At 28.0% G+C, this 26,349-nt stretch overlaps 7 protein-coding genes and 1 long non-coding RNA gene across 17 annotated transcripts; 4 read left to right on the top strand and 4 right to left on the bottom strand.

Annotated features, from left to right (window-relative positions):
• Nucleotides 1-972: 972 nt before the first annotated feature.
• Nucleotides 973-1,434, bottom strand: LOC122529723. The gene is made up of 2 exons (XR_006306850.1): nt 1,295-1,434; nt 973-1,134 (listed from the first exon to the last, which is right to left on the bottom strand). It is a non-coding gene; the product is annotated as an uncharacterized LOC122529723 (long non-coding RNA).
• On the top strand, nt 1,264-3,849 carry LOC122529714 (ras-related protein Rac1). Its single transcript, XM_043656101.1, has 3 exons — nt 1,264-1,511; nt 1,971-2,358; nt 2,437-3,849. Exons 1-3 carry the CDS (start codon nt 1,477-1,479, stop codon nt 2,590-2,592), a joined length of 579 nt encoding a protein of 192 aa, XP_043512036.1. The 5' UTR covers nt 1,264-1,476; the 3' UTR covers nt 2,593-3,849.
• On the bottom strand, nt 3,808-7,371 carry LOC122529653 (exocyst complex component 7). 6 transcript variants are annotated; one of them, XM_043655974.1, is made up of 7 exons: nt 7,264-7,371; nt 6,364-6,600; nt 5,642-6,180; nt 5,008-5,559; nt 4,701-4,935; nt 4,360-4,629; nt 3,808-4,137 (listed from the first exon to the last, which is right to left on the bottom strand). In XM_043655974.1, exons 1-7 carry the CDS (start codon nt 7,268-7,270, stop codon nt 3,866-3,868), a joined length of 2,112 nt encoding a protein of 703 aa, XP_043511909.1. In that variant the 5' UTR covers nt 7,271-7,371; the 3' UTR covers nt 3,808-3,865. The 6 variants fall into 6 exon arrangements, with proteins under 6 accessions (XP_043511909.1, XP_043511937.1, XP_043511943.1 ...); XM_043656002.1 differs by lacking the exon at nt 7,264-7,371 and adding an exon at nt 7,216-7,234; XM_043656008.1 differs by lacking the exon at nt 7,264-7,371 and adding an exon at nt 7,098-7,206 and having other exon boundaries at nt 6,364-6,604.
• LOC122529685 (phosphoribosyl pyrophosphate synthase-associated protein 2) lies at nt 7,258-10,360 on the top strand. Of its 3 annotated transcripts, none has more exons than XM_043656071.1 (6): nt 7,258-7,387; nt 7,701-7,792; nt 7,869-8,277; nt 8,352-8,624; nt 8,690-8,836; nt 10,176-10,360. In XM_043656071.1, the coding sequence occupies exons 2-6, from the start codon at nt 7,716-7,718 to the stop codon at nt 10,332-10,334; spliced, it is 1,065 nt and encodes a 354-aa protein (XP_043512006.1). In that variant the 5' UTR covers nt 7,258-7,387; nt 7,701-7,715; the 3' UTR covers nt 10,335-10,360. The 3 variants fall into 3 exon arrangements, with proteins under 3 accessions (XP_043512006.1, XP_043511990.1, XP_043511996.1); XM_043656055.1 differs by having other exon boundaries at nt 7,333-7,424; XM_043656061.1 differs by lacking the exon at nt 7,258-7,387 and adding an exon at nt 7,428-7,567.
• A 378-nt stretch (nt 10,361-10,738) lies between these two features.
• LOC122529140 (dynein axonemal assembly factor 5) lies at nt 10,739-13,924 on the top strand. The gene is made up of 7 exons (XM_043654956.1): nt 10,739-11,549; nt 11,624-11,863; nt 11,936-12,131; nt 12,208-12,535; nt 12,589-13,513; nt 13,609-13,668; nt 13,908-13,924. The coding sequence occupies exons 1-7, from the start codon at nt 10,847-10,849 to the stop codon at nt 13,922-13,924; spliced, it is 2,469 nt and encodes an 822-aa protein (XP_043510891.1). The 5' UTR covers nt 10,739-10,846.
• Nucleotides 13,925-14,147: 223 nt separating this feature from the next.
• LOC122529701 (rho GDP-dissociation inhibitor 2) lies at nt 14,148-15,907 on the top strand. 2 transcript variants are annotated; one of them, XM_043656084.1, is made up of 5 exons: nt 14,148-14,296; nt 14,838-15,026; nt 15,105-15,329; nt 15,467-15,475; nt 15,560-15,907. In XM_043656084.1, exons 2-5 carry the CDS (start codon nt 14,843-14,845, stop codon nt 15,757-15,759), a joined length of 618 nt encoding a protein of 205 aa, XP_043512019.1. In that variant the 5' UTR covers nt 14,148-14,296; nt 14,838-14,842; the 3' UTR covers nt 15,760-15,907. The 2 variants fall into 2 exon arrangements, with proteins under 2 accessions (XP_043512019.1, XP_043512027.1); XM_043656092.1 differs by lacking the exon at nt 15,467-15,475 and having other exon boundaries at nt 14,149-14,296.
• Nucleotides 15,908-20,054: 4,147 nt separating this feature from the next.
• LOC122529932 (RNA-binding protein spenito) lies at nt 20,055-23,272 on the bottom strand. The gene is made up of 2 exons (XM_043656482.1): nt 22,716-23,272; nt 20,055-22,418 (listed from the first exon to the last, which is right to left on the bottom strand). Exons 1-2 carry the CDS (start codon nt 22,835-22,837, stop codon nt 20,228-20,230), a joined length of 2,313 nt encoding a protein of 770 aa, XP_043512417.1. The 5' UTR covers nt 22,838-23,272; the 3' UTR covers nt 20,055-20,227.
• Nucleotides 23,273-24,136: 864 nt separating this feature from the next.
• On the bottom strand, nt 24,137-25,444 carry LOC122529969 (ubiquitin-conjugating enzyme E2 T-like). Of its 2 annotated transcripts, none has more exons than XM_043656551.1 (2): nt 25,155-25,444; nt 24,137-24,873 (listed from the first exon to the last, which is right to left on the bottom strand). In XM_043656551.1, exon 2 carries the CDS (start codon nt 24,867-24,869, stop codon nt 24,402-24,404), a length of 468 nt encoding a protein of 155 aa, XP_043512486.1. In that variant the 5' UTR covers nt 24,870-24,873; nt 25,155-25,444; the 3' UTR covers nt 24,137-24,401. The 2 variants fall into 2 exon arrangements, with proteins under 2 accessions (XP_043512486.1, XP_043512478.1); XM_043656543.1 differs by having other exon boundaries at nt 24,137-24,877; nt 25,159-25,443.
• Between the last annotated feature and the right edge of the window lie 905 nt (nt 25,445-26,349).

Genomic DNA, 26,349 nt, shown 5'->3' with positions numbered 1-26,349 from the left:
AAATTAATATTATTTATTTTATACAACATTCCCAATAATCTTTATTATATTCAATATATGAACCAAACAAATAGAGTTCACAGGTAAAAATATGTATTTCTGATCCTTGTAATTTTGAGAATATATATATTAAATAATAATAATAATAATATTGTGACTTATAAAAAATATTTTTATACATTTATAAAAAATTATTATTGACTAATATAAAACATGTAAATAATATTTTGTATAATAATTTATTAATTAATAACAATTAGTGAATTGACAACTTGTAAATTATAGATTATAAATTTCTCTTGTAGAATTTTACAAGTACGATAATTGGTAATTTAAAAAATTATAAATTATTTTTTTATTAAAAAAGGAAAAGAAGAGAGAATTTATTAATACAAGTTACGATGAAAAATTTCACTAATAGTATCAGTTCAATTATACAAGTGTATGTATTCTTTTATTGCATATACTACTTATTATCTATAATATATATGCACATGTATATTTATATTTTTATACACGTTAACACGTGAACTTTTTTAATGATTATTTTATACTATTTCATTGAAAGTATGCATTTATATTTATTGAAATTAAAATTTCTTGCCTCTTTTTATATTAATATTATTGTTATAATTATTATTGATTATTATCGCAATTACGGAATTGAATAAAGATATTTTGTAACAGATTTTGCAATAAAATATTACAGATTTTCAATGAAAAAAGAAATTTATTAATATTGTAATTTATCAGCCGTGTATCAACTTATAGCGTACGAGTTTTGTATATATACAATATGAAATTCCCATAGTTTTGTTGCATTATATGCGTGTGAATTTTATTAAGCTGCGTAAAAACCCCCTCCAAATGTATTACGCTGCACTGGTTGTCATTTCAACTATTATTTCATACGCATCTAATCCTCGATTTAAACAAGTAATTTTCAATTGAACGTGTCCTTAAAATACACAGTAAATAAATAAAGAATTTGTTCGAATTTCTTTGCTTGGAAACATAGAAACAGCGTTTTGATTCTCGTAGAATAAATAAAACCTTCAAGTCTACGTTCATTATTGGGGCCACATATTGAGGTCAGGAGTGCTGCATTCAACGAAAGACCCCCAACTGCGTTTTCTACAACAAAACAAGGATACCAAGAACATCATAACATCATATAATCCCAACGTCTACATTTTCACGCAAATACTTCCAACATTTTGCCTACTAATCGTGTCTCTACATTTCCTTTGATTCATTCACGTCTTTTCCATTTCATGATCTTTTTCTATCTTACCTTTGACACTACTTATTTATCTCTCTTGCACCTATTTCCTTTATGTCCTCTCTTTCTGTTTCACGACGTTTCCACTCCTTGTCCATCTCTCTTGATCTTTCCTGTTCTGTCGAATCGAACTAGCCTCCCTTCCTGCGAATTTACGTAGATATTTCTATTTGTGAACGGTTCCAACCTTCAGGATGCAAGCTATTAAATGTGTCGTCGTAGGAGACGGGTGAGTATTTTAAAACCCACTGTAATGTTTCGCGATATGTTTGTCTTTCTCTGTTTTCGATCTGCATTACTTGGTCTAAAGAATCATCAAAGTATTCCTTGGCGATTGGTTTTTTCCTGATCAAGAACTATTTAAAAGCTAGTACCACACCCGTTATTCTTTTTAATGTGTATATATATATATTTTTATTTATTGTTGGAAATTATTAAGGAAATCGGGATATCTTAACTTGAAATTATTAATTATTAACCAAGTAATTTGTCGCCACAAAATTTTACCTTTTACCGTTTTCTTTTCTCCTGTTCTCCTTTTTTATTAAAATTTCACTCGAACTGATGTTATTTTATCACTTTTACTTTGATAATGCAAAAATTTTTTACTTATGTTCCATTAACCTTTACGCCATTGAGCTTTTTGTATGGTCGAATTTAATTATTTTTAATTGATTAATTTCTACAGAGCAGTAGGTAAAACATGTCTCCTCATAAGCTACACTACCAACGCCTTTCCTGGGGAGTATATTCCGACTGTGTTTGATAATTATTCTGCAAATGTCATGGTGGATGGTAAACCGATAAATCTTGGTTTATGGGATACAGCAGGTCAAGAAGATTATGACAGATTAAGACCATTGTCTTACCCACAGACAGATGTTTTTCTGATCTGCTTTTCTCTTGTTAACCCAGCCAGTTTTGAAAATGTTCGTGCTAAATGGTATCCAGAAGTACGTCATCATTGTCCAGCTACTCCAATTATTTTAGTAGGGACTAAATTAGATTTACGTGAGGACAAAGAGACGATTGAACGATTAAAAGATAAAAAACTAGCACCTATTACATATCCTCAGGCATGTATTTATTAACTATGCTCCTATTGTTATTTTATACTTGTAACAACTTATTAATATTTCATTAATTATGTTTAGGGTTTGTCCATGGCAAAAGAAATTGGTGCTGTAAAGTATTTAGAATGTTCAGCTCTTACTCAAAAGGGATTGAAAACAGTATTTGATGAAGCAATTCGTGCAGTATTGTGTCCTGTTCTTCAAGTGAAACCAAAACGTAGATGTTTCCTTCTATAATATTAAATGTTCAACGACGGTGGAGCATGTGCAAATGTACTATCCCTCCTCCGGTCGGACTTGATTGCAGCAGGACATCTAACTTCTATTGAAAAAAACCCCGTTGTACGGTCCATCTCTTTACAAGCATCTGCCATGAAAGCGCACAAATCAATTTATATAATGCGTATAAAAAAAAGATAAAGGAGAAAATATATGCAATTTAAGTGTTCACATTAAGTGTACACATTAGCTAAATGTTCTGATGAGAGAAAGGAAGCCAAATGAAAACTGAACTGATAATGTACAGTATATTAGAGTGTGTTATTAATATTAGTTATTACATACGAATTATAAGAAATTAAACATTATTATGTATATGCGTTTGTGAGCGCACTAGATACTAATCAATTTAACATAAGAGGTAAATCATTTTATGTAAATTGTATTGTATATTTTAGATTTAGAATCACATTCTAAAATTTTTGGTATACAAAGAGATTGATGTTATAATATTACGATATGATATGACACGATTGATATGACGATATTAAAGTAAAAAATATTTGAATATTAATATTATGCACTAAGAAGTTGTTTCTACTTTTGAGATAAGTTAATTTTTTCAGCTGATAATTTCGAATGAAACTGATTAATTGTAAATCAATTTCAAATTATACTTTTTATTGTAAATATACAGTTGCAAGGAACATGAAATGATTTTTGCCTTCAACTAAATTGGTTGATATTACTATATACATACCATGGAATAAGATAATCATGTAAGTTTTAGAAATGAGCGATACAAGTGTGATTTCAATTCTCTATCTCTATTGTATTTTCATGTTGTTGCAATTTTACTGTAATTGATACGCACAACATGGTTAAAGAAAAAAAAATAAATAAAAAAATAAAATATCAGAGGTAGAGAAAAATAGTACGTATGAATGAATGTTTAATAGTGCATACAAAAGCCAAGAGAGAAAGACATAAGAAGGAATTATTCTATAACAAATAATTGTACATAAGTGGTAAAAGTCCAAACTGTATTCCTATCATTATCATTTTACATGTATAAGCTGCTAAATCTAAATCGGACGTTACTTGTTTTTTATATATATATTATAAATATATATAAAGTGGGGCTGGACCGAGATCTATTTCAATCGTCGCAGATCCACTGACCTGTGCAATCTATCCGGGGAATGGGGATTCAGTCCATAAAAATATCATAGATACTGTAACTAAATAAGCTTTATTAAATGGGTGTTTATTAAATTTTTCTATTTATTCATTATGCCGTTGTGTCAAAGAATGTATCAATTAATATAGATATTTGTTCCGGAGTGTATTTTATATATTTAGCTGGATTTTTGGAAAATGATATTCCTCGATACTTGTTATGAAAATTCGTATAAAGTGGAACAATAGCTTGTTGAAGTTCTTTTCGCAATTCTTCTCGTAATCGAGCATCAGGTACAGAATAAGATCGTTGACATTTTGCAACTTCTTCTAATTCTCTTGTAAATCCTAAAAACTTCTCCTTTAAAGTTTTTGCTCCTGGTTCTGTAAAATAACAAAAATTGTTCTCAACATTTTTTTACTTACGTATTACATGATTGATACATATCATTATAACTGCCATAACTATATTAAATAATTACGTGTATTTTAATTTTACATAATTCATTATTACGAATAGTCAATGTTATATTCAAAATAAATATTATTACAAAAACATTTTTTTTTATTTAATATAAAATTTTTAGAAATTTTCAAAATACAAACCTGGTTCATCAAATGGTTGTTCAAGATAAGCACGTGCTTTTGCAAATGTAGTAGAAACATAGTTAGCCTTATCACGTAACAAGAGATCATGATATGTTTGTTCTGCGCTAGGTTCTGCTAATAATAAAAGTTCCATTAAGGAACTACGACGTAAAGCATTTATAACATGATTATGATTATTTAAGCGAAACAGAGCTCTTAACGCAACATCCGAATATGAAGTATCACTTTTACTAACGAGTACCAAATTCAGTTGCGCTAGTACTTTTTCTAAAAAGATAATATCGATAAGTTCTATAATCTTATAACATATTTAAACATAAAGAAAAAGTAATACCAACTAATATAAGTGCCAAGAACAATTCTATACATATTTTCCGTTTGTTTTATAGATGTTGCACTTTCCATATCAGCACTACGTCTTAGTACAGCTCCTGCTGTATCCGCATATTCTGCTAATTGTTCCAAGAACACTAAGACATTGCTTGTACTTTCTGCAACAGTACCGTCTTTAGGTAAAATTGAGTTGGATTCATTTCTAACACTTTCTGCAAAATCTTCCAATGCTTTTGCTCCCTATATTGTTAAAATATATACTATGTAATTTAAAATAAAATTTATATTTGTGAATTGTATTGTTATACATACAGTTATGTTTAGAGTGTTAAGTACAGAAGTAAATTTTGATCTAAGGGCATAATCACAACCCTCAACAGTGCGTTCCAAATCTGGTTTTAATTCTCCAAGATGTTTTAAAATTGGAAAGATAACTAGTACTGCAGAAAAATCACGTCTTACAATACATCTCTTAGCACGAGTTGCTATACTCTCTCCATCATGAGCTACAAGATCCATAGCTTCACGTACTGTAGCTTCTAGTACTTGTGCTTGCAAACTAGTTGGTAAAATTTTAGCAACTAGTGATCGCTCTGCTTGCATAAGTTTATGAAGACCAACAGTTAACAGCAAATAATTTTCCATTTCTTGTTCATCTGGTGCTGTATCTTCTACAGAATGTCCAGATAATTGTGGTGGTGGTTTCCTAGATGTAGTTAAAGACAATCCCAAACCAGTAGTTTGAGAAGCTTTTAACAACATTCTACTAGCTTTTTTTTCTAAAGCATGCTGTAATCTTTTAGAAGCTCTTTTCCCACTAATTTCTTGAATTCCTAGTGAATGCCTATGTCCAAATTTTGTCTTCTATAAATAGCAATATAACTATTATTAAATTGCAAATGTTCATAAGAAAAAAAGAACAGATATGTTATCATGAATTTCTTACTGGCAAAGGACTTCCTGTATGTGTACTACCACCACTAGCACTCCTCTGATGTTCTTTTAATAATTGTAAAGATCTTAAAACAATAGCAGAACGTACGGACGCATAAATTTTTACATGTTTACGGTGTCCCCTCTCTTCCAACCATGCTGCAATTTTAAGTAAATCTCCTAAAATACTTTCTGGTAATTGACAAAGAGATTGAGGGGCATCCTCGCCACTAGTATCTTCATCTGATCCAATTAAATCCAACAGAACAATTGGAAGGATTGGTTTACTTTGTCTAGTTAAAATATCATGAAATTCTGCATATAAAGCATCTAAACCAACAACAAATAAACTTGTTACATTTTCTAATTCTACAGAGCTTGGATTATTTTTTTGAAAATAACGTTGAGCATTGTAAAGACGATTCATCGCTTCTAAAAAGTTATCTAATCCTCCGGATCCTCCTGGACCAGCTCGAACTGTAGCTTCTACTTCTTGACAGACTCCATAGTATCCAATAGCATGATCTAATGCATTTAGTGTCATTTCTATATCTGTGAAGAAGAAATGAATGAAATTGTATCATCGTATGATAAATTAAAATATTTACGTAATTAACACTAAAATAATTGAGCAAGCTAAAGATTATGAACTAGATAGGCCAATGTATAAATAATTTGCTGAGAAGGATCTGATATTAAAGTATAGATTATATTTATCAAAATATAAAGATATACTTTGTTGTTGTGCCTGAAGATTTCCTGTTTCATTATAAACGGGAAGTATAGTACGACGTAATGTAGCAAGTCGTTGCTCTAAAGAAGATAAAATTCCTACAACGTTGTTCGTTAATTTTCTACTTCGCTCTTCTGCTTCTTTCAATGCTTCTAAAGAAGCAATCTCTGCTTCTAATTTACATTGTATTTCAAATCTTCGTTCAGAAGTATCTGCTCTTGTAGTATGCATCATTTTATCTGAAAAAAAGAAAACATATATATGTATATAAATATATGTATGTACATAAATTATAGAATATTCTAAATTTTTCTGGAAAATTAGCATCACTTTATTAGTCTCGCTTTATTTATTGTGTAATGCTAATGTATTAGAAACACATCAATAAAAATACAATGTAATGTCATTGTTATTTTAATGTTGTATGTTATAATCTATTTTAATTACATTATTTTACATTATCACTTTACGATTGACCAATATAATTAGTTAAAAATAATCATTCAAGAAAAAATTAATTTCCATGTATTCATGAGCACGAAAAACCATAACATTGCGCATGACTTATAATGCAACTACTGACATAAAAATGCCCTATTCAAATAAATTAGGTTTCATCACTGCAATTTTAGAATATCTTAATAAATACTATTACTGTATAACTTTTTAACTGCAATGTATTCTACGTGACAATACAAACAAATTACAGAAATACATGAATTAAATATTTATTAGATCATTGTAACATTATTGTAACCATATTGCATGTAAAAGTATCTGACATAAGTAAACGATAGTTCGAATTTAAAAAAAAAGAAAAAATTAAGATGTTAAAAAATAACACTCTATTACATTTTTCTGAAGTAACGAATATTTTGAGAATTAAAATAAAAATTTAGCACCTTTCATTGCAATTTGATTTTATCTATCGTTTGTCGATAAGTTGGTACTTCTGAAATCGAGCAGCTGTTCAAGAAACAGTAAATCTACAAAGGTTAACATAAACGAAGCATAAAGAAAAAGAAAGTTAGATCGAATTCGATTCGACCCCGTACATTCTAACGTAAGTTAACAGCATTTAATCAATAGGATTAGCGAAGTAGTAACACATAAATAAATGAAGAATAATTTAATTTGTAACATACGAAACACTTTATAACGTGATTTAATATAAATATTTTATATTATCGTATCGTGAACTATAAGGTATTTATATTAAGTACATTGCTAAATCATTGTTGAATGACTGATTCTTATTTATTTCGAATAAGAATGTATCGTTTCGTACATTTTTTACGAAAAGTTTCTATTATACAAATTATATTCTTTTAATTTTCAGAAGCATTTATATAATATGGACAAACCTGTATCCTCAGATATTGTACTCATCGCGGGTAACTCTCATCCAGAATTAGCTAACCTTATTGCCAAGTAGGTTTATATGTATATGTGTGTGTGTTTATGATCACTTATCACGATTATAACTGTTTGATTTTATTTAAAACAGTCGATTAGGTGTTAAACACGGAGGATGTTCTGTGTATCACAAATCAAATCGTGAAACTATGGTTGAAATTGGAGATTCCGTACGTAGTAAAGATCTGTACATAATTCAAACAGGAACGAAAGATGTAAACAATAACATAATGGAGCTTTTGATTATGGCATATGCTTGTAAAACTTCTTCTGCGAAGAATATCGTTGGCGTCATTCCTTACTTGCCTTACTCTAAGCAATGCAAAATGCGTAAACGAGGTTGTATAGTTTCTAAACTGTTAGCAAAGATGCTTTGTAAAAGTGGTTTAACGCATATAATTACGATGGACTTGCATCAAAAAGAGATACAAGGATTTTTTGACGTGCCAGTGGATAATTTGCGTGCCAGTCCATTTTTATTGCAGTACATTCAAGAATCCGTGCGTAAATACCTTTATTAGAGATGGCTATCGTAAATTTTTATGTGTTATCTTTGAATTTTATCTTTAATCAGATACCAGACTATCATAATTCAGTGATAGTTGCAAGAAATCCTGGTAGTGCAAAGAAGGCAACAAGTTACGCAGAGAGATTACGTTTAGGTATAGCAGTTATTCATGGAGAGCAGCGAGAAGCAGAGTCAGATATGAATGATGGACGTTATTCTCCACCTGCGTTGGCTTCACGTACAATGGAAGTTGGTGTTGGTGTGCCAATGCATCCTGCAAAAGAAAAGCCTCCAATTAATGTTGTAGGGGATGTAGGTGGACGTATAGCTATTATGGTGGTATGTAGATTTAAATATGAAAATTAGAAAAAGAGAAAATTGTGTTAAAAATTTTCTTATTTCAGGATGACATGATAGATGATGTTCAATCTTACGTAGCTGCAGCAGAAGTTCTTAAAGAAAGAGGAGCATATAAAATTTATGTTTTAGCTACACATGGACTTTTGAGTTCTGATGCACCAAGATTAATAGAAGAATCCCCAATTGATGAGGTAATGTAATATTTAAAAGACTGCATAAGTTATACACAATTAAAATGGAAACGATTAAATATTTCAAAAAAAAAAAATATGAACGATGCAGAAACGATGTTACACACGAGAATTAAAAGATATTAAGAGTCATTAATCTTATTCATATTTATTTAATTTTAAAAAGATTTGATCTTGTGAATATCTTGAAAAGATGATCTTGTCATAATTAAATTTTCAAATGAAAATGTATATTTTTGGCTGACATTGAAATATTAAAACATTATCTATATATTTTTTTAATATCATTTAATATTATATGTTATAAGAAATATAGATTTGATGACTCAATGTTGGTAAAAAATTAAATAAATATTGGAACGTTTCTTTGATATTTTATCTAAATTTTTTATTAAAGTTTTTTATATTTTTCGAGATATTTAATCGATTCCATAAATTGATTATATACATATGTGCATATAGCTGTACTATCACTCATAAACCTTAGGACCTAATATCCCAATATTTTATGATATATATTATGATAGATACATATTTTCATATACCTTTGTATGTTCAATCTTAGTTAAAGACAATATAAAAATGAAGATTAATAACTCTAGAAGATTTATTATTTCTACTATATTTAAAAATTTATTTGCATTATTTTATAACATCTAATAGATTTGGCTAATAATACCTTCTTTTCTATCATCAATACACAAAAATATTCTGAATTCCTAATCTTTTCCTGTTTATATAAATATTACGGTCACTTAAGAAGCTTTGAAATTGTTTATTGAGATTCGAATATAAATGCAATTATAATGTCGATAAATAGGAAAGCACTGAAAAAATCTCAGGAAGTGCTACATTATCAGAATGAATTATTGCTTAGAATAATTTCAAAGCCAACTTCTAATCGAATTGAAAAATTGTAGGATAAACTGTTGAATTAATAGATACAAAAATTTTGTCTTAAGCTGAAAACTCAGTTTTATGATTAACTTATTTCAAAATGAGAATAGAACGTAGTATCGTAATAAAAAGTATAAAAAAAATTTATCGCATCGATACCAAGAATAATGGAAGAAATAATAAAGGAACACAGATTTTTTGATAAAAAGAGGATATCAATACTTTTTTATTTCTTGGTAAAATTTCTTATATACGAAGCAGCTTTCTTTGAGACGTATATTTTTAAATGAGGAAAAATTCATTCACTTCTTTCAATGATATATCATTTTTTTCAGACTTGAATTCAAATATAATAACTTAAGTCTTAAGACTTATGAGTGAGAATTTTTAAATAAGATATATAAGAGTTCTTACAATCTAAATCTATAATTATTATTTTTAGGTTGTTGTTACAAATACAGTTCCTCACGACGTTCAAAAGATGCAGTGTCCCAAAATAAAGACTGTTGATATCAGTATTTTGCTGGCAGAGGCTATTAGACGTATTCACAATAAAGAGTCTATGTCATATTTATTTAAAAATGTTACTTTAGAAGATTAAAAATCACATGAAATAATACATTTAAACACACTGAGCGTTTCCATATCTGAGGACCATATGCAAGACATATCTATTAAATTTTGTCTATTATTTTATTTTAAGGAGAATTGATCATGCTAGTCCCATTCAATATAGATATATATATTTGAATTATTTGACATTTCCCTTATATTAAGTTTATATTAAGTTTATGTATAAACTTACATAAAATAGACCAAAAAATTTTGATTATACATTTTGACCTGTAAAATTTGTTCTACATACTTGACAAATAATAACTACATTTGAAGATATGGCAATTATTACATTAACATATGAAATAATAATGTAAATCTCTTCCTCTCCTTTAATTTGTATATACATAATTGTTTGTATATATGTTAGTATATAATTCGTAAATTAAGATAAATGGATCAATAAAAGTGTTGCTATGGCAATAGATCAACTATAATTCCGAAATTCGCAGCTTCTAAATGTTTTAAAACTTTCAAAATATTTTAAGTGTTTTCAGAATGTCTGTGGAAACTGTAAATAATGAATTTACTAGAATTTGCGTTATGTTACAATCAGAAGTAAAGAAACGGCGAATACAAGGTTTGAAAGAAATTTTCAAATTGTTAGAATTGGAGCAATCTGAAAAACAAATTTTAAAATTATGGAATATTGTAAATAAATATCTGTTGAGAATTTTAAATGATTTTGTAGAAGAATGTCGTGATCGAGCACTGGAGATTATGAAATTATTTATAGTTAATTTAATACCAGATGATAAGTATATCATGTATTTATTTCCAATTTTATCCAAAAGATTAGGTTCTTCTGAACAAATAGAAACTTCAGAAGAAGTTAGACTGAAGTGTGTTATATTGTTAAAAATAATAATATTGAAATATGACAACTTATTGGCATTATATATTGCTGATTTAACAAAAATTTTAGTACAAACTTTGGCAGATAATTATCCACTTGTTAAAAAAGAAAGCTGTGATTGTATATCTGAATTTGCAAAAAATTTATCAAGATATTTTTATACACAATCACAAAACTTTGTAAAACCAATTCTAAGTAATTTTAAACACCAACATTATAAAATAAGAATCGCTTCTATTAAAACAATTGGAGATTTAATTCAGTATGGAAATAGCAAATCTATAGAAGAGGTAACTACACCTATGGCAGAACGATTGTTTGATCAAAATGGTCTTGTTAGAAAGGGTATTTCATTAATTTTATTCAAATCTAATATTGTTTATCTAATAATAATTATCTATTATTTTATGTTTTTATAGCTGTAATAGAAGTAGCAGGTTTTTGGCTCTTAAACCTAAAAGATCGATATAATTGGTGGCACAAAATTCTTCCACTACTTTTAACAGGTCTACATGATGAATTAGAAGAAATTAGACAAAAAGCTACTGATCTTTGGGATGCAGTAGGAAAATTATATATAGAAGAAAATCAAAATGATGAGAAACTGAAAAATAAACTGGATTTTCTTACTGAAGATCATCGTCATTATCCTAATTATCGTATGTTTAGTTAATAAATTAATTAAAATAATGTCAGCGATTAGACATTAGTTATACTGTTATAAATTGCAGTTACTAGACCAAATTTAGGATGCCGTACAATAGCACAACAATGTTTCAGTAAATTAATAAATGGAATTAGCTTAGAATTAGGAGATTGGATTGCAGACATACGAGTACGATCTGCGCAACTACTTTGTGTATTTATTTTAAATATAGAGGAAGATGTGATACAGCATATTGGAAAACTGTTACCTCCTATGTATAGGTAAAAGTATAACTACTAATACATAAATTACCAAATTAATTTTTAATTAATCTTATAATTAATAACTATTTATTAGAGCTTGTAATGATGACGATAATAGAGTTGTAGAAAATATAGAAAGGACAGCGGAATATATAGGATATTTTGTACCTCCAAAAATTTACTGTCATTTGATAATTCCTACTCTTGAAGATACTCCATCTGTAGGTCATTTAAAAATATTTTCTGCAATTTTAAAAGGTAGTGAACATTGTACACTTCTTCCATTATTAGAAGATATTGGAAAATTTTTACAACAACCACATATTCGTCAAAGTAAAAAAGGAGCATATCAAAAACAAATACTTTCTTGTTGTTCTTCTATAATTGCAGTATGCAAAGAGGTTTGTTTTATAAATATTTACCTTTCTAATTTTGTTATTTTTTACGTAATACTAATGTATTAAAAAAATTTTAGGATTGCAAACTTATATCAAAGGAATTATTTGTAATAATATTCACTGTATTATCCATGACACAAGAAAACTCTGTAAACTTAAAAGCACAAGAATTATTAAATATTCTTGCTAATATTAATTCGTTTGATAATGTTGAAGAGTTATATTATAAATATATTGAGCAATTATTTTCAACTTTTTCTGATTATAAATCATGGTCAATTCATGATCCAGAAGCTCAAATTTTTTGTGCATGTTTAGTTTATATCAAACAAATTTTAGCTTATAATATGGACATTATTTTACCAATTCTAAAAGAGATTACGGCAAACAAGGCAGATCCTGAATTGAGATTAAAGCTTTTCATTTTATTATCAGAATATTTTGACCGAGGATCTGTAAGTAAAATTATAGATCTAAAATTTTCGAACCAATTCTTAGAAGATTGCATATTTCCTCAATTGATTTGGAGCGCAGGAAGAACCGCCGAGGCCATACGTACTGCCGCGGTATCTTGTTTATGTTCATTTTTAAATAAATATGAGAAAGACTTTATTATGAAGAAAATCACAAATGATGATGAAGAAAATATTTGTTCGACATTTGATAAAATAATTCCTGTTTTAATTAGTCTTGCAGATGATAATTCTAGGAAAAATAGATTTTATTCTTTGCAAGCTATATATTTGATAATGTGTATTAGGAAAGAATTTGATTACCTCGGAGAAGTATGCATACACAAAATATACCCTGTACTTTTGAAAAGACTTGATGATGGATGCGATGATGTTAGACTAATAGCATTAGAAGCTCTGACAGAAGTTTGGAGTGCAATATCTAAGGATTATGACTTGCAATTTAATAAAGGACATGTAGATATTTTGTATACTACAGTTATAATATATTTGGATGATCCCGAAGAGGAATTTCAAAATATTGTACTAGGTAATAATACATAAATTAACAATGTATCTTAGTATTGAAATATATATAATACAATATTGAAATTATAATACTGCTACGTATAAAATAATTTTCAGGCAAATTAAAAGAATTAGCCAAAGTGCATCCAGAACTTCTACATCAGAAACTTCAAAAATGTAAAACAAATTTTAGAAATCAAAAAGATATAGATATATTAATAGAACACTGTCAGTCTTTTTTAATTAATAAGTAAAGTTAAGACAGGTAATAATATCCCTTGTATTCTGTATATGAATTATTTATTGTAAACGAAAAGTTCATTCATTCAAAATAAATTATATTAACAATTTAAATTATTATTTCATTTTATTTATACAAGATTTCAACAAATAACAAAGTTTATTGTTCTATAAAGACAGTGAAGACTTGTGAACGATTTGTTAATTATTAAAAACAAGCATACTCGTGTATATATAAGAAATACGCGGAAATTTGTGACATTTAAGTTATTAAAATATTAGAATAAACATGAAGGTTAACTGAATTGGAGAGTCTCGCGTTAAAATGCAAATAAACTATTTCTTCTCAATGAAAAGTAATAAATAAATAAATAGAAAAAAAAATTAACCTTAAAGGAGTATTGAAAACAGGAAGTACCCGCCCTTTTATAGACGCCATATTGTCCATGTCTTCCGCTTTCAGAAAGCGAATCATAAAGGGGTGGCAAACAGGATTAAGAAATTGCCAATAATTTCGTGAAAGTTTTCATTTTTTCAAGCTTTATCTTATTATTTTGTAATTCTGGTAAGCATGCTCTTGGAACATTTTGTTTCTTTGAACCGATAAAGATATTTTTCATGAATTTTTTTTAGCTTCGTAACTGTCCAAACATTTTTTATCTTTCTGTCACTTTTTTGTCTCGATATTGCACACACTTATTTTACAATCGAGTAATCGCTCAATATTTCTTAATGGTATAAAAATATTGGAAAAAGACAAAATGTACTTAATTTGTATCAAATTTTCAAATATTTGAATCTTCTGAAGATGTTCTGTAGAAGTGTATCTACATAGGCGATATGTGTACATCATAAATAATGTACTTGTACTAATATTCAAACTTTGAAAATTGATTGTTAATTAAATGTGATGTTACTACTGTTAAAATTGATATTCTGATATTGATCAGTTTTTGACTGAAATTAATAATTAAATTTCCAGTTTGAATGGAAAACTATTTTTGTCAAACGAGTCAAAATATTTATCGAAGTCCATAATGTAGAATTAATTACAAAGTAATTGAAATATAATATTTAAGCTATTAATGCAATGTGTTTTTGCATAGTAAACATGTCAGAACTTAATACTGATCACGTTGACTCTGTAGAAGAAGAATTAGAAGTGGAATCTAACTACAAACCTCCACCAGAAAAAACAATAGAACAAATTCTAGAAACAGATAAAGAAGATGAAAGTTTACGCAAATATAAAGAAACGCTTTTGGGAGAGGCAAAGTCTGGAGGCATCGTTGTAGGTGCGCATTTTAATAAAAATATTTAAAATAAATCATCCTGAAGAAAAGAAACAAAGTAAGAATGATAATATTTTATAGATCCAAATGATCCCAGGAAAGTAATAGTAAAAAAATTAGCGCTTTGTGTAGCTGATCGACCAGATATGGAATTAGATTTAACGGGTGACCTCTCTCAGTTAAAGAAACAAACATTCGTAATCAAAGAAGGTGTTAGCTACAGAATCAGGATTGATTTCATTGTTCAACGTGAAATTGTGCATGGTCTAAAATATGTTCAAAAAACTTATCGTCTTGGTGTACCAGGTAAACTTTCCATAGAAAGATAAAATATTAATATCTTTTTCATTGCTGATTAAAATTTTTAATTTAATATTTGCTTTAAATGATGAAGTAATATTAAACTATTATCTTTGATTTTTGTTCAATGCTTTCTGCTTTAGGTGTCACAGGTACTTCTAAAATAAAATATTTGTATGACAATTATTTGTATGACTTAATACATTCACTACTTATTTGTCATGTCATTCTTTCAGTGGACAAGATGATGCATATGGTGGGTTCTTATCCTCCAAAAACAGAAATTCAATCATACACAACACCAACGGAAGATGCACCAGCTGGAGTAATGGCACGTGGTTCTTATAGTGTAAGCTCTTTGTTTACTGATGATGATAAACACGAACATCTAAAGTGGGAATGGTCATTTGAAATTAAGAAAGACTGGAAAGAGTAAGCTCCCCTTTATAATGGGAAGTCTTACAATGATTGCAATTAAAATAAGAATGCCAAAAGGGACTCTAATTTTTATAGATATTCAGTCATACTGCGATGCCATAATTGTATTTTTTAAGTAATAAGAGAAAGAGTAACATTGATATTTATTTAGATACTTTCCTAAATCATGAACCTTAAAAACTGAACAATTGAGTACATGGATATATACATATATACACGCACATGCTAGAGCATGTATGTGTGTATGTATATTTACATAAATATATGTATATGTATGTATGCACATACATTAAGTCACGTAGGTACTATTTTATAATCATTTAAATTGTGCACATCAGTCAGTATTTAATTGCCTTTATATTGTGGTTATCCGTATATTCCTTTTAATTTTTCCAATTAAGACCAATGTAAGATTGTTTAGTATTATACTGTTAACATATTTTGCTGAAGGTTACTATCTTGATTCAAATCCCTTAATATAATTTAACAAAGTTTAATGATAAAGTGCTTTATCTTTTAGTATGCGAGATCGAGAACATTGAATATAAAATATCAAATTTATGTGTATACATATTACTAATGTAGAAAATTTAAATGATGCACTCCAAATTTCCTTATATTATATATATGTATAAATATTATCTTCTTTTTATTATATTTATGTTAATTTTTAACAATTTTCCACATAACATGAAATTTTTATGGTCATTTACGTGTTAAATTTTGAACTATTAATTTTTTTTCTTAAAATTTATGAAATAATTGTTTTATAAAATGATTGTTTAGAAATAATTTTATAATGTGAATATTAATAGAAATTGCAATAAGTATTGCAATTGTAATTTAAAATTACAATAAAGATAATTCAAATTCTTCCGTCTCAGTTGCAGTTTAGAAAAGATAATTTAATATATATATTTTTTTTGCTAATTTTATTGCACATGGTATGGTGAAATAAGTAGTGTATGTATTTAATATGAATCTGTAGTAAAATGTAAAGATTTAACTAAAGGGGATTTGATATAGAAAAATATTATTTTAATGTTATGTTAATTTTATTTTATTTGTAGAAATAATTGCGAAAGTGCAATATGAACTCCATTTTATTTATCGTAGTATTACGCTATTATTGTAGTGCTACAATATAGGAACAGTAAAAACAAATAAAAGACAAAACAATTTTAAAAACTCAAAAATTAAATTGTAATTGATACGATACTTGAAAATATATTTGAAGTTATTTCTGATTGAAAAATTGAGCATATTAACCTTTAATTTTTAGGTTATGTCACAAAAATAATCGACAAAAACGTAGAATGAAGATAAATGTTAATAAATAGTTTTAGCAATTATTACTTCATAAATATTATTTTTCCATATTCCACTTTTATTATATTTTATTAAATTCAATTGATATATATATTTTGCTGAAATAAAGTAACAAAATCTTATCGTAGCAAATCAATATAATGGTTTTTTTAAACGTTGGAATGTCCATAAATACACTGATATTAAAATTTTGAGATTAATATTTTGTAAATATTTAAAAAATAAAAATTTTAATTCATCTCCACAATTTTTTCATATTGAACTTTAATTACGTTTCGTAAGTACCAGAATACGTTATACGAATTGATAGAGTAATTTAATATCAAATTTCATAAATTAATTTTCTACATTAAAAGCTGGTCTTATTAATTAATAGTAACTTTATATGTGAAAGAAAAGATTATTCATCTCTTTGTATATTTTATTTCGTTAATTCATTAACTTATTATTGACTCTAGTGGTTAATTACGTATATAACTGAGGGAATAACCTAATTACGTACTTACGTAACCGAGGGCATAAAATTTATAATTGTTACCTTAAATTTCAATAACTGCGACTAATTCTTTGAAATGAAAAATTGAACAATGAAATTTTAGAATTTCAGTGATGTTGCAAGTTTGTTCTACGTATAAATTTTTTGTTGTTTAAAATAAATTTGTTTTTGCTTCTATCGTCAGGTGGTGTTATTAATATCTTCTTCAAATGTTAGGCAAAGGGTTGTTTTATATATATGTGTGTGTGTATTTTATTTTTCATATACCTTCCCAGTATTAAAAAAATTGAGCTTTAAAATATTTGCCAATTTAAGTAATTTATTTGTATATGTATTAAATACATTGGAGTGAAGATGGATTCTTCTATCCTTCTATCCTTTCGTTGTGGTTGTTCTGAAACAAATCTTTTTTTTTTTTTTTAATTAAGGTGAATTTTTTTTTTTTACAAAATCTGAATTAAAAAGAAACACTTTAAAAACCGACTGGCACCGACCATTTGTCACTTTTGTATTTGGCACAATTGTTTTTACAATATTCAAGACATGGGAATGCTATTCTTTCCTTCAATGCGTTACTTTGAAAAATTAAGAAAACCAAAAATGGCCACAGACCACAGACAACACTAATTACACAATTGGTCTAAGCAAGATGAGAAAGATCTTCTTGACAAAACAAAGAAAATCACACCACCAAATTCACGATCAAACTTCACGAGAAAACTTTGTGTTCAACCCATGCGACCAAGTCACAACATGCATTTTTTTTGAAGCTTTAGATATGATAACTTTTCTATGTAATAATTATGTTTTCTTTTGATACCACTGAAATTAACCAAATATTTCTTCTTATGAAATTTTCTTTTTCTATTAAATAAGTTGTTACATCTTTAAATGCCACTGAAATTATTAATGCATCTTCCCGTTAAAATTATTTACATCTCTAATGTAACAATCTTTACTTTAATTTGACGCCACTGAAACTTTGGTAGGTGAAGTAGGAATAATGAATGCATTGACTCAGCATAATAGTCATCTATTTGTTGTTCCGACACTATAGTATTATTAAACCACTGCACCTTTGGTTGCGCCATGCTATAACGCACTTTTAAAATAGTATTTTAAAAGAGCGTCACAGTATTGGTCGCCAAGCACAAACACTTAGATATTTTTACATTTCACTGTACACGTTCTGCTTTTTTTTTCTTCTATGCTTTTCAAGTATTCATCACCAAACACTGTCTTTTTTAGTTCTGTCCTCTTTCACTGGGAGAAAAGCACAGAAAGCTATTTACGGATGCTGTCCATTCACTTTCTTCAGTTCACTTTTCAGAACACGTCCGCACAATTCACTTACATAAGTATTGAATGTATCACACAAATAATTCTACATAATCATAAAATGCAGCTTTACAATTAACTAGACTTAATTATTGTATCAAATATAGTTTCAGCCAGACCTTTCATATTTCATTTTTACCTCCATTAAAATGTATCATAAAAGAAGATTCAATGTGAAATTTTGAAAACAATATTTTTGAAAATTTCATGTGAATATGAAAGAACTGTGTTGTGTATATATATAATATATATATACACACACACACACGCACGCACACACACATACGTATATGTATATATATACATACGTGTGTGTATGTGTGTATATTTTGCGCAACAGATTATATGATTATATAGTACAAATTAAACCTAAGTTTTTTATGAATTATTTATAATTAAAATAGCTTAATTAAGTGTTTCCTTAGAATTTAATGAATTCTGAATTGCTTTGATATTAAAAATTATGAATACTTCTACTAAAGAAAATTAAGATTATATATGTAATATTTGAAAGAATATTAAAAACTAATCAATATACTTAATTAAAAATTAAAATAATTATTTGTGTAGAATCATTATTATTACAACTACTACTACTAGAACTATTACTATTATTTATTATTACTATTTATTATTATTATTGTTGTTGTTAATATAACTTAATTTGTTTTTAGCAATTCAGATTCATAATAATTTTATTTCTCTTTACGCATATACAGGCTTGTGCATTTAGTAACTTCTTCATATCTCTAACATCCAAAATTAAAAGTAGAAAACAAATTATTCACCTTTATGTAATATAAAAATTTTCCCCCAATATAATACCAAAATTTATTTTTTTCATTTTCTTTCATAGTTTAAACTATTATTCTTTATTATTCTACTTATAACATTTATTAGTATCATTTTTTTTTAAATTTGTATATATTTATTCTAAATTTTTTATATTTTTTTCAATATTTTTCAAAGTATGGTTTATTAAATTTTTACTATAGCTTTCAGTTTTTAAATAATAAAATAAACTTTATTATAATTATAAATAAATTTATATTAAATAATAAGTTTTTATGTAATTTTTGCTGTTTTCATTTTGATAAATTTTTCTACTGGAATTGTAATGTAAAATTTAATAGTTTATAAAAAAAAATTATAAGACAATTATTCATATCATAAATTTATAAAATCTTATATCCCAAATGAAGTATTTAAGAAACTGTAAATTATTTTTAATCTGAAATATGGTACTAAATACTTTAGCCAGTATATACATGTATATGCTTTAATTTGTGATTATCAAGGAAACTTAAGCGCTACCACCCTTAACAACGACGATTACCAAATGATCCTCCTTAAGTCCCTCTTCACTAAGACTTGGACAGGTTCGTTTTAATAATTCTGTAGAGAATGTACAAGGTGGAAACGCGTAAAGCACCCCAGTTCCCTCCGTATCTTTGTTAAGAAGTGAAATGACACCAGCTGCTTCTTTTTGCTTTAAATATGATACTAAGTTGCGTAAAGGTCTGGTTTGAACATTAGCATCATCTGTAGATATAACTGTACTTGAACCAGCCAATCCTAGGAAAATAGCATGCGAACTAGAAGTTTGAATTCTTTTTGACACATCATCTAATTTTGGTTGATCTAAACGTAATCTTTGAGTAATTCTCAACATATGTTTCCCATCTTCATCTTTCATCAAGGCCTCAATTATTTCTGTGTCACCATCAGTTAAATGGAATTTAGCTGGAAATAGAGAATTTTTTAAGATTAATGCTCCTTGCCAAACTGCTATTGATTTCCTTGCCACTTCAGGTAATGTTCTGGAAGTAGAAAGCATTCCACTACGAGTATTCTCTGAATCTGAATCAGAATCAATTTGTCTTCTACGGGGAGATCTTGATCTTGATCTGTCTACACCAGGTTCCCTTGATAAAGATCGACGTAAGCTTCTTGGTGTTTCATATTCTAACTCTGGAGGTGGTCTGCGGCTAGACCAATCAGCTTCTTCTCTCATGTAACTTTCTGGATAAGTTCCGCGATAACCTCCTCTGCCTCCACCCCTTCTTTCATGCCAAGGAGCAGATCCTCGACCTCTGAATCCTCTTGGTCCATAACCAAAATCACTATCTGGTCCATAAGGATCATAAGACGGTTCGTAATCTACTGGTCTTGGTCTAAATTCTCCACTTTCTTCTGGATAAGGTCTAGGTTTAAATCCAAATCCAGGAGTCACATCTGCAAAATCTACTCTCAGTCTTCTATCTGGACCACCTAATGGAAATCCTCTCATTTCTTTCACAGCAGCTTGTGCTGCATCAATTGAATCATATAAGATGTAAGCATTACTATCGCCTTTTATATAATCAATCTTTTTTATTGCTCCAAATCGATCAAATTCCCTTTCTAATTGCGGTACAGAGGTCCAAGGTCCTAAACCACCAACCCAAATTCTTGTAGTGGGTGTAGCTTTTCCATATCCAATTTTACATTGGAATTTTCCTATGTATTGTCCAGAAAGTTCAACTTTGCATCTGTGTGCCATATCCAATGTCTGAAATCTGACAAAAGCATAAGCATTTCCTGTTCCTGGTGGAGGTCTTTTAATGTCAATGTCATCAACAATTCCATATTTACTAAAGATTCTTCTTAATTCCTCTTCCGTGATGTTGATTTCTAAGTTTCCTGCAAAGAGTGTTCTTGTTGCTAGGGGATCATCTTCTGGAGAAACATGATGCAAGTAATTAGGGAATTTATCCTTTTTATTCTCCACACGTTCAAATCCATGAACTGGATGTCGAATCATCATATGTCTTGGAGGGCCATAATGATGAGGTGGACCAGGATGAACATGAGGAGGGCCATGATGAATAGGTGGTCTAACAAATTCATGATGAGGGGGAGGAATTGCTTCACGTCTCATTTCTCTATGTGGTGGGGGCAAACCAACTGGAGGACCATAAACTCTCTCATATCTTTCCAAAGGTCTGTGTCTATCTGTTGGACCAGGACTTCTGGCGTAATATCTTTCATAATCAGGTGGTGTGATTGATCTTGGGCGACGATAAGTATCAGGTCTTTCATAAACTGGTTCCACAAGTGCGACCTTATCATACATAATGATTCTTGGTTTTGCATGTTTTGCATCTCTGGCATCTTCTGAACTTCTGAAGCAAACATATGCAACACGTTCGTCTAATTCATGAGAAATTCTAATAGAAAAATCTCCAAACTTCTTGTATTCTCTATAAAGAGTATCTTTTATCACTTCATCACTTGCTTTTGGATGAATTGAACTGATACAAAGCACTTTGTAACTGTACGGACGTTCTGGGGGTAGCTCTCTGGGTGCTCTTAAGTAATCATCCCTATGCGAGCTTGATTCTACGTAACGAGCATGAGAGGAGGCACGTGTCGGAGGACTCGGACTTCTTGCACCTCTACTACGTCGACGAATTCTTTCAGGAGTAATTCGTTCATCACTAGAATCATCATATCTGTAAATTAATTAAAAGTTGTCTAGCACCATTAAAATACTTCTTTTATAGTGTAGAACAAAAGATCAATTTTCAACCATACATATATATTTTAAAAGGTGTGTGTGTGTGTGTGGGTGCGCGCGCGCGCGCGCGTGTGTGTATATATATATATATATATATATATATTCCTTTCAAAATTTCTAAGAAACATCATATTATATATATAAACATTTATTGTACTAAAAACTGTACGATGAGATTATACTTTATATAATTTCTTTATAATAGATTTGATACATCAAGAAAAATGTTTACCGTCCCATTGATGATCTACTTCTTTTGACGCGCGGAGGGGTATCGCGACTGGAGCTCCTTTTCATATTGTTGCGGATTTTGACCGTGATCTTATGTCGATCGTCACGCGGAATCCCAATCATCAACGCTGTTTAACACGGCAGAGCCGAACAAATGGCGAAGAAAAAAACAAAGGAACAATAATTACACAAAGATTACTCAGCTTGAATCAAGCCGTCATTCACCAAGTCTTTTATCCTTCTGAATGAGCACAAAATGGCGACTTTCTTCTTTCTTCACTTAACTTCCGGAATTTCTCCACGAGATAAAAGAAATTCCATAGAGACCGAATCAAGTCCCACATCTCCTAAAAATCTCTTGATCTTTTTTAATTTGATTTGTTCCTTTTAAATTATATTTGTTTTGACTTCTCTTTGTACATACGCATATATATGTATATATATAGGTGACTACTACTTGCACGTACAAACTATTGATTTGCAAATTGATATGTTTCCGCCGACGAAACGAGAAGACCCACTCAACGACGTTTATTAAAGAAATAGCTACGCGCATTTCTTTATAGAGGGCGTTCTAAGCATCTAGTAAAATAGTTATACTCTTTTGCAAAAGAAGACGTGCTATAAGACATTTCATTGGTGGTATAAAATATGTTATAGATAATTTTATTTATACTTTTTTCCATTAATAAGTATAACTTTTATGTAATTCGTAAATTAAATTTTCTATAATTTGGAGATGATTCTTTAAAAAAATCATTCTTTAAATTATAAAAAATATTATAGAAACATACATAATTTAATATATATATACATTTATTTTAATTTATATATATATAATGTTTTTATATTTTTTTAAATTATAGAAATTATAAAAAAATATGTAAAAACTGTGAATAAAGAAATGTTAATAAAATATTGCTAATTCAAAAAAAAGGTTATCTATATATTCTAATGAAATATATTTCAAAATTATCCTTAAAATTAATTTAATACTATTAATATTTATAAAATATTTAGTACCATTAATATTACTGAAAAACTATTTCAAACAGGAATTAATTTATAAAAGCAAATATCAACTAATTGATATTTTCATTCTAACAATAAATGTATTAATTTCAAGGTTATGTTGCGTCTAGTAAAAACTAAATGTTTCTTTTATGTAGGTATACAAATTAAAAAAAAATACCAATGATATATAGTGTGTAAATGTCAAGGTCATATAATGTGATCAAAATTTTAGACAATATGAAAATATTGTTTGTCAATTTATTTGTATGTTCTTGCTAATTTTATTTGCATTATTAATTCTATTTGTGAAATCTGCTTTAATCAGATTTACTCTTGCAAGACTATTATTCAGTATTAAAGATTTTTAAATTACGTTTTGTCTTCAATATGGAATTTCACAAGCAAAAATTATGATTTGCAAGCTACATTTATTCACTATTTAAAAATTATGATCTATTATACATATGCTTTTTCAGAGGGTTTAAGAAAAACAAATGTGAAAGTTTTAAATATAATTTAATATAAACAATATCATTCAATATGGAAGTTACATATTAAATATATAAAAAGCAAATGAAAGAAGCAGATATACATTTGAAACACGTTCCATTAATTATTTATTTGAACTATGAAACTATTTGAAAAATACAAATAAATATATACGTGCGATTGATTATGAAAGTTTGTTTTTTCCTTGTTCCATAAACTGCTTTGCCTTTCTTTCGAACTGCTGCCTATTAAATTTATATTCTTGTGCTATATCTGCCATTAAAGGATCATCAGGATTTGGATTTCCTAATAAGCATTGTACAGCATCCAAAAGATTCTTTATTCCAATAGTTGGTTTCCAACTACCTTTAGGTGGCATATTTAAGAGATCCATACAAATTCTGCCTTTATCATCGATATTTGGATGATAAATAGGTGTTTGAAATGTAATCCTTGGAGGTTCAAATGGATATTGCTCTGATATATCTATCGACAACTGAAAAAGATACCCACTATATGGGCTTCCATTTGGTCCAATAATCGTTGCGACAAGGTTTTCAAAGTTATCAGATTTTGGATAACAAGAAATGCCTTCGACAGGATTTTGATTAAGTCTTTCAAATTCACGTTTCAATCTGACAGATCTCTGCATTATATTACCTTTAACATAAGCAAACAATAGAAATAATTTGATATTACTCTTAAGAAAAACTATTATTATTTATTGATAGTATTAAAATACATTATATAAACAATTTTTAATTAAATGACTTTATTTCTTTTATTAATAATATAATTATAATTAATTCCTCTATTTTTGATCTTTGTTATTATTATTAATAATCGTCATGTTAATTACTAATAATTATTATTAATAACATATACATCATTATATATATTTATTATATATATGTGTATATATCTTTATGTATGTATCTTACCTATTTAAGCTAAATTTAAATTTAAATTTTTGATTCAAATGTAATTATATTGCAATATATCTTTTAATTCACTGTAATATAGGTTTTGCTTATAAATTCTAAACATTGAATTATTTTCAAACCACATGTTAATCACATATTTTCAAAATTATATTTCGACGAATCACAATTCAAAATTTTGACAAGTTTCATGAAAATTAATTAGAAGATCGTATGTATATTTAGTCTAGATGAAAGTATGTAAAATATTAAAATTTTCAAATGAGATTGAGCATATATATTTATTAAATTAAATATTCACCATTCAACAGTGCAGTATATATAATGGTGCAAAATATCCCTAAAACGCAAATCACTAGTTTAGTTACTTTATTTATTTGACTCGTTGGACAGGATATATATGTGTATGCATTGAAAATGATATATTATGTGACATTATCCAAAATAATGATGTTTATAAATTAACTTTTATATTTAACTTAATTTTTGTTTATCAAACTATGTAAAATAATATAGTTGTCAATTTTCTTTAGGTACAAAATATAATGTTCGATTTAGAATCTTTTTTATAGATGTAGTATTATGCTATTATAGAATTTCGTATTATAGTGTTGTATGAAACATAATTAATTTAGAGGAAATAATCTCTAATATACGTAATTGTTTTAATATCTATGTTTAAATAATGTAATAAATTAATTTATAATTGTAATAAATTTTTAAAATTTTAGTTTTTGTTTCAGAATCTCTTGTTTTCGTATGGCCAGAAGATTTGATACAATTAAAAATAAAAATATTCGTTCGAAGGATCTTATCACGTTTGAACGAATAAATCTCAAAATAAATAAGATAAATATTCATTCATTTGATTTTAAATTTAAAGTAAATCTATAAACTGAATGATAGAAAACATTGTTCAATTTTCAAATTAAAATTCATTTTCTTATCATAGTATAGCTTCGTGAAAAACTATAATATATCTAATGTAATATATATGATAGTGCACATTTGTTATCGACTACGAGTGTTAACTTTAGAACATTCACAATGTCGATAACCCTTGCACGGTCGATCGTTGAAAGTTGATCATTGATCGGTCATATAAGCCGATAAAGTTATAAATAATTGAGCTATTCATTTTGAAAGTGACATAACTCAGTTTTTAAATCGAGATATTTTGACGGGCCTGAG

Source organism: Frieseomelitta varia, unplaced genomic scaffold (genome assembly GCF_011392965.1).
Source record: "Frieseomelitta varia isolate USP_RPSP 00005682 unplaced genomic scaffold, Fvar_1.2 scaffold_131, whole genome shotgun sequence".
NCBI lineage: Eukaryota > Metazoa > Arthropoda > Insecta > Hymenoptera > Apidae > Frieseomelitta > Frieseomelitta varia.
This window is presented reverse-complemented; position numbering and strand designations above follow the sequence as displayed.

Excerpts from the sequence above, each read along its gene's own strand:
- LOC122529714 (XM_043656101.1), top strand. The coding sequence starts at position 1,477 with ATGCAAGCTATTAAATGTGTCGTCGTAGGAGACGG. Across the intron at positions 1,512-1,970 it reads TGTGTCGTCGTAGGAGACGG|AGCAGTAGGTAAAACATGTC; the intron begins GTGAGTATTTTA and ends TAATTTCTACAG. Across the intron at positions 2,359-2,436 it reads CACCTATTACATATCCTCAG|GGTTTGTCCATGGCAAAAGA; the intron begins GCATGTATTTAT and ends AATTATGTTTAG.
- LOC122529653 (XM_043655974.1), bottom strand. Across the intron at positions 5,560-5,641 it reads ATACAGGAAGTCCTTTGCCA|AAGACAAAATTTGGACATAG; the intron begins GTAAGAAATTCA and ends TGCTATTTATAG. Across the intron at positions 4,630-4,700 it reads TGTTCTTGGCACTTATATTA|AAAAAGTACTAGCGCAACTG; the intron begins GTTGGTATTACT and ends TTATCTTTTTAG.
- LOC122529685 (XM_043656071.1), top strand. The coding sequence starts at position 7,716 with ATGGACAAACCTGTATCCTCAGATATTGTACTCATCGCGGGTAACTCT. Across the intron at positions 8,278-8,351 it reads TGCAGTACATTCAAGAATCC|ATACCAGACTATCATAATTC; the intron begins GTGCGTAAATAC and ends ATCTTTAATCAG. Across the intron at positions 8,625-8,689 it reads GACGTATAGCTATTATGGTG|GATGACATGATAGATGATGT; the intron begins GTATGTAGATTT and ends TTCTTATTTCAG.
- LOC122529140 (XM_043654956.1), top strand. The coding sequence starts at position 10,847 with ATGTCTGTGGAAACTGTAAATAATGAATTTACTAGAATTTGCGTTATG. Across the intron at positions 11,864-11,935 it reads TCGTCATTATCCTAATTATC|TTACTAGACCAAATTTAGGA; the intron begins GTATGTTTAGTT and ends TATAAATTGCAG. Across the intron at positions 13,514-13,608 it reads ATTTCAAAATATTGTACTAG|GCAAATTAAAAGAATTAGCC; the intron begins GTAATAATACAT and ends AATAATTTTCAG.
- LOC122529701 (XM_043656084.1), top strand. The coding sequence starts at position 14,843 with ATGTCAGAACTTAATACTGATCACGTTGACTCTGTAGAAGAAGAATTA. Across the intron at positions 15,027-15,104 it reads GTCTGGAGGCATCGTTGTAG|ATCCAAATGATCCCAGGAAA; the intron begins GTGCGCATTTTA and ends AATATTTTATAG.
- LOC122529932 (XM_043656482.1), bottom strand. The coding sequence starts at position 22,837 with ATGATTGGGATTCCGCGTGACGATCGACATAAGATCACGGTCAAAATC. Across the intron at positions 22,419-22,715 it reads AGTAGATCATCAATGGGACG|ATATGATGATTCTAGTGATG; the intron begins GTAAACATTTTT and ends ATTAATTTACAG.
- LOC122529969 (XM_043656551.1), bottom strand. The coding sequence starts at position 24,869 with ATGCAGAGATCTGTCAGATTGAAACGTGAATTTGAAAGACTTAATCAA.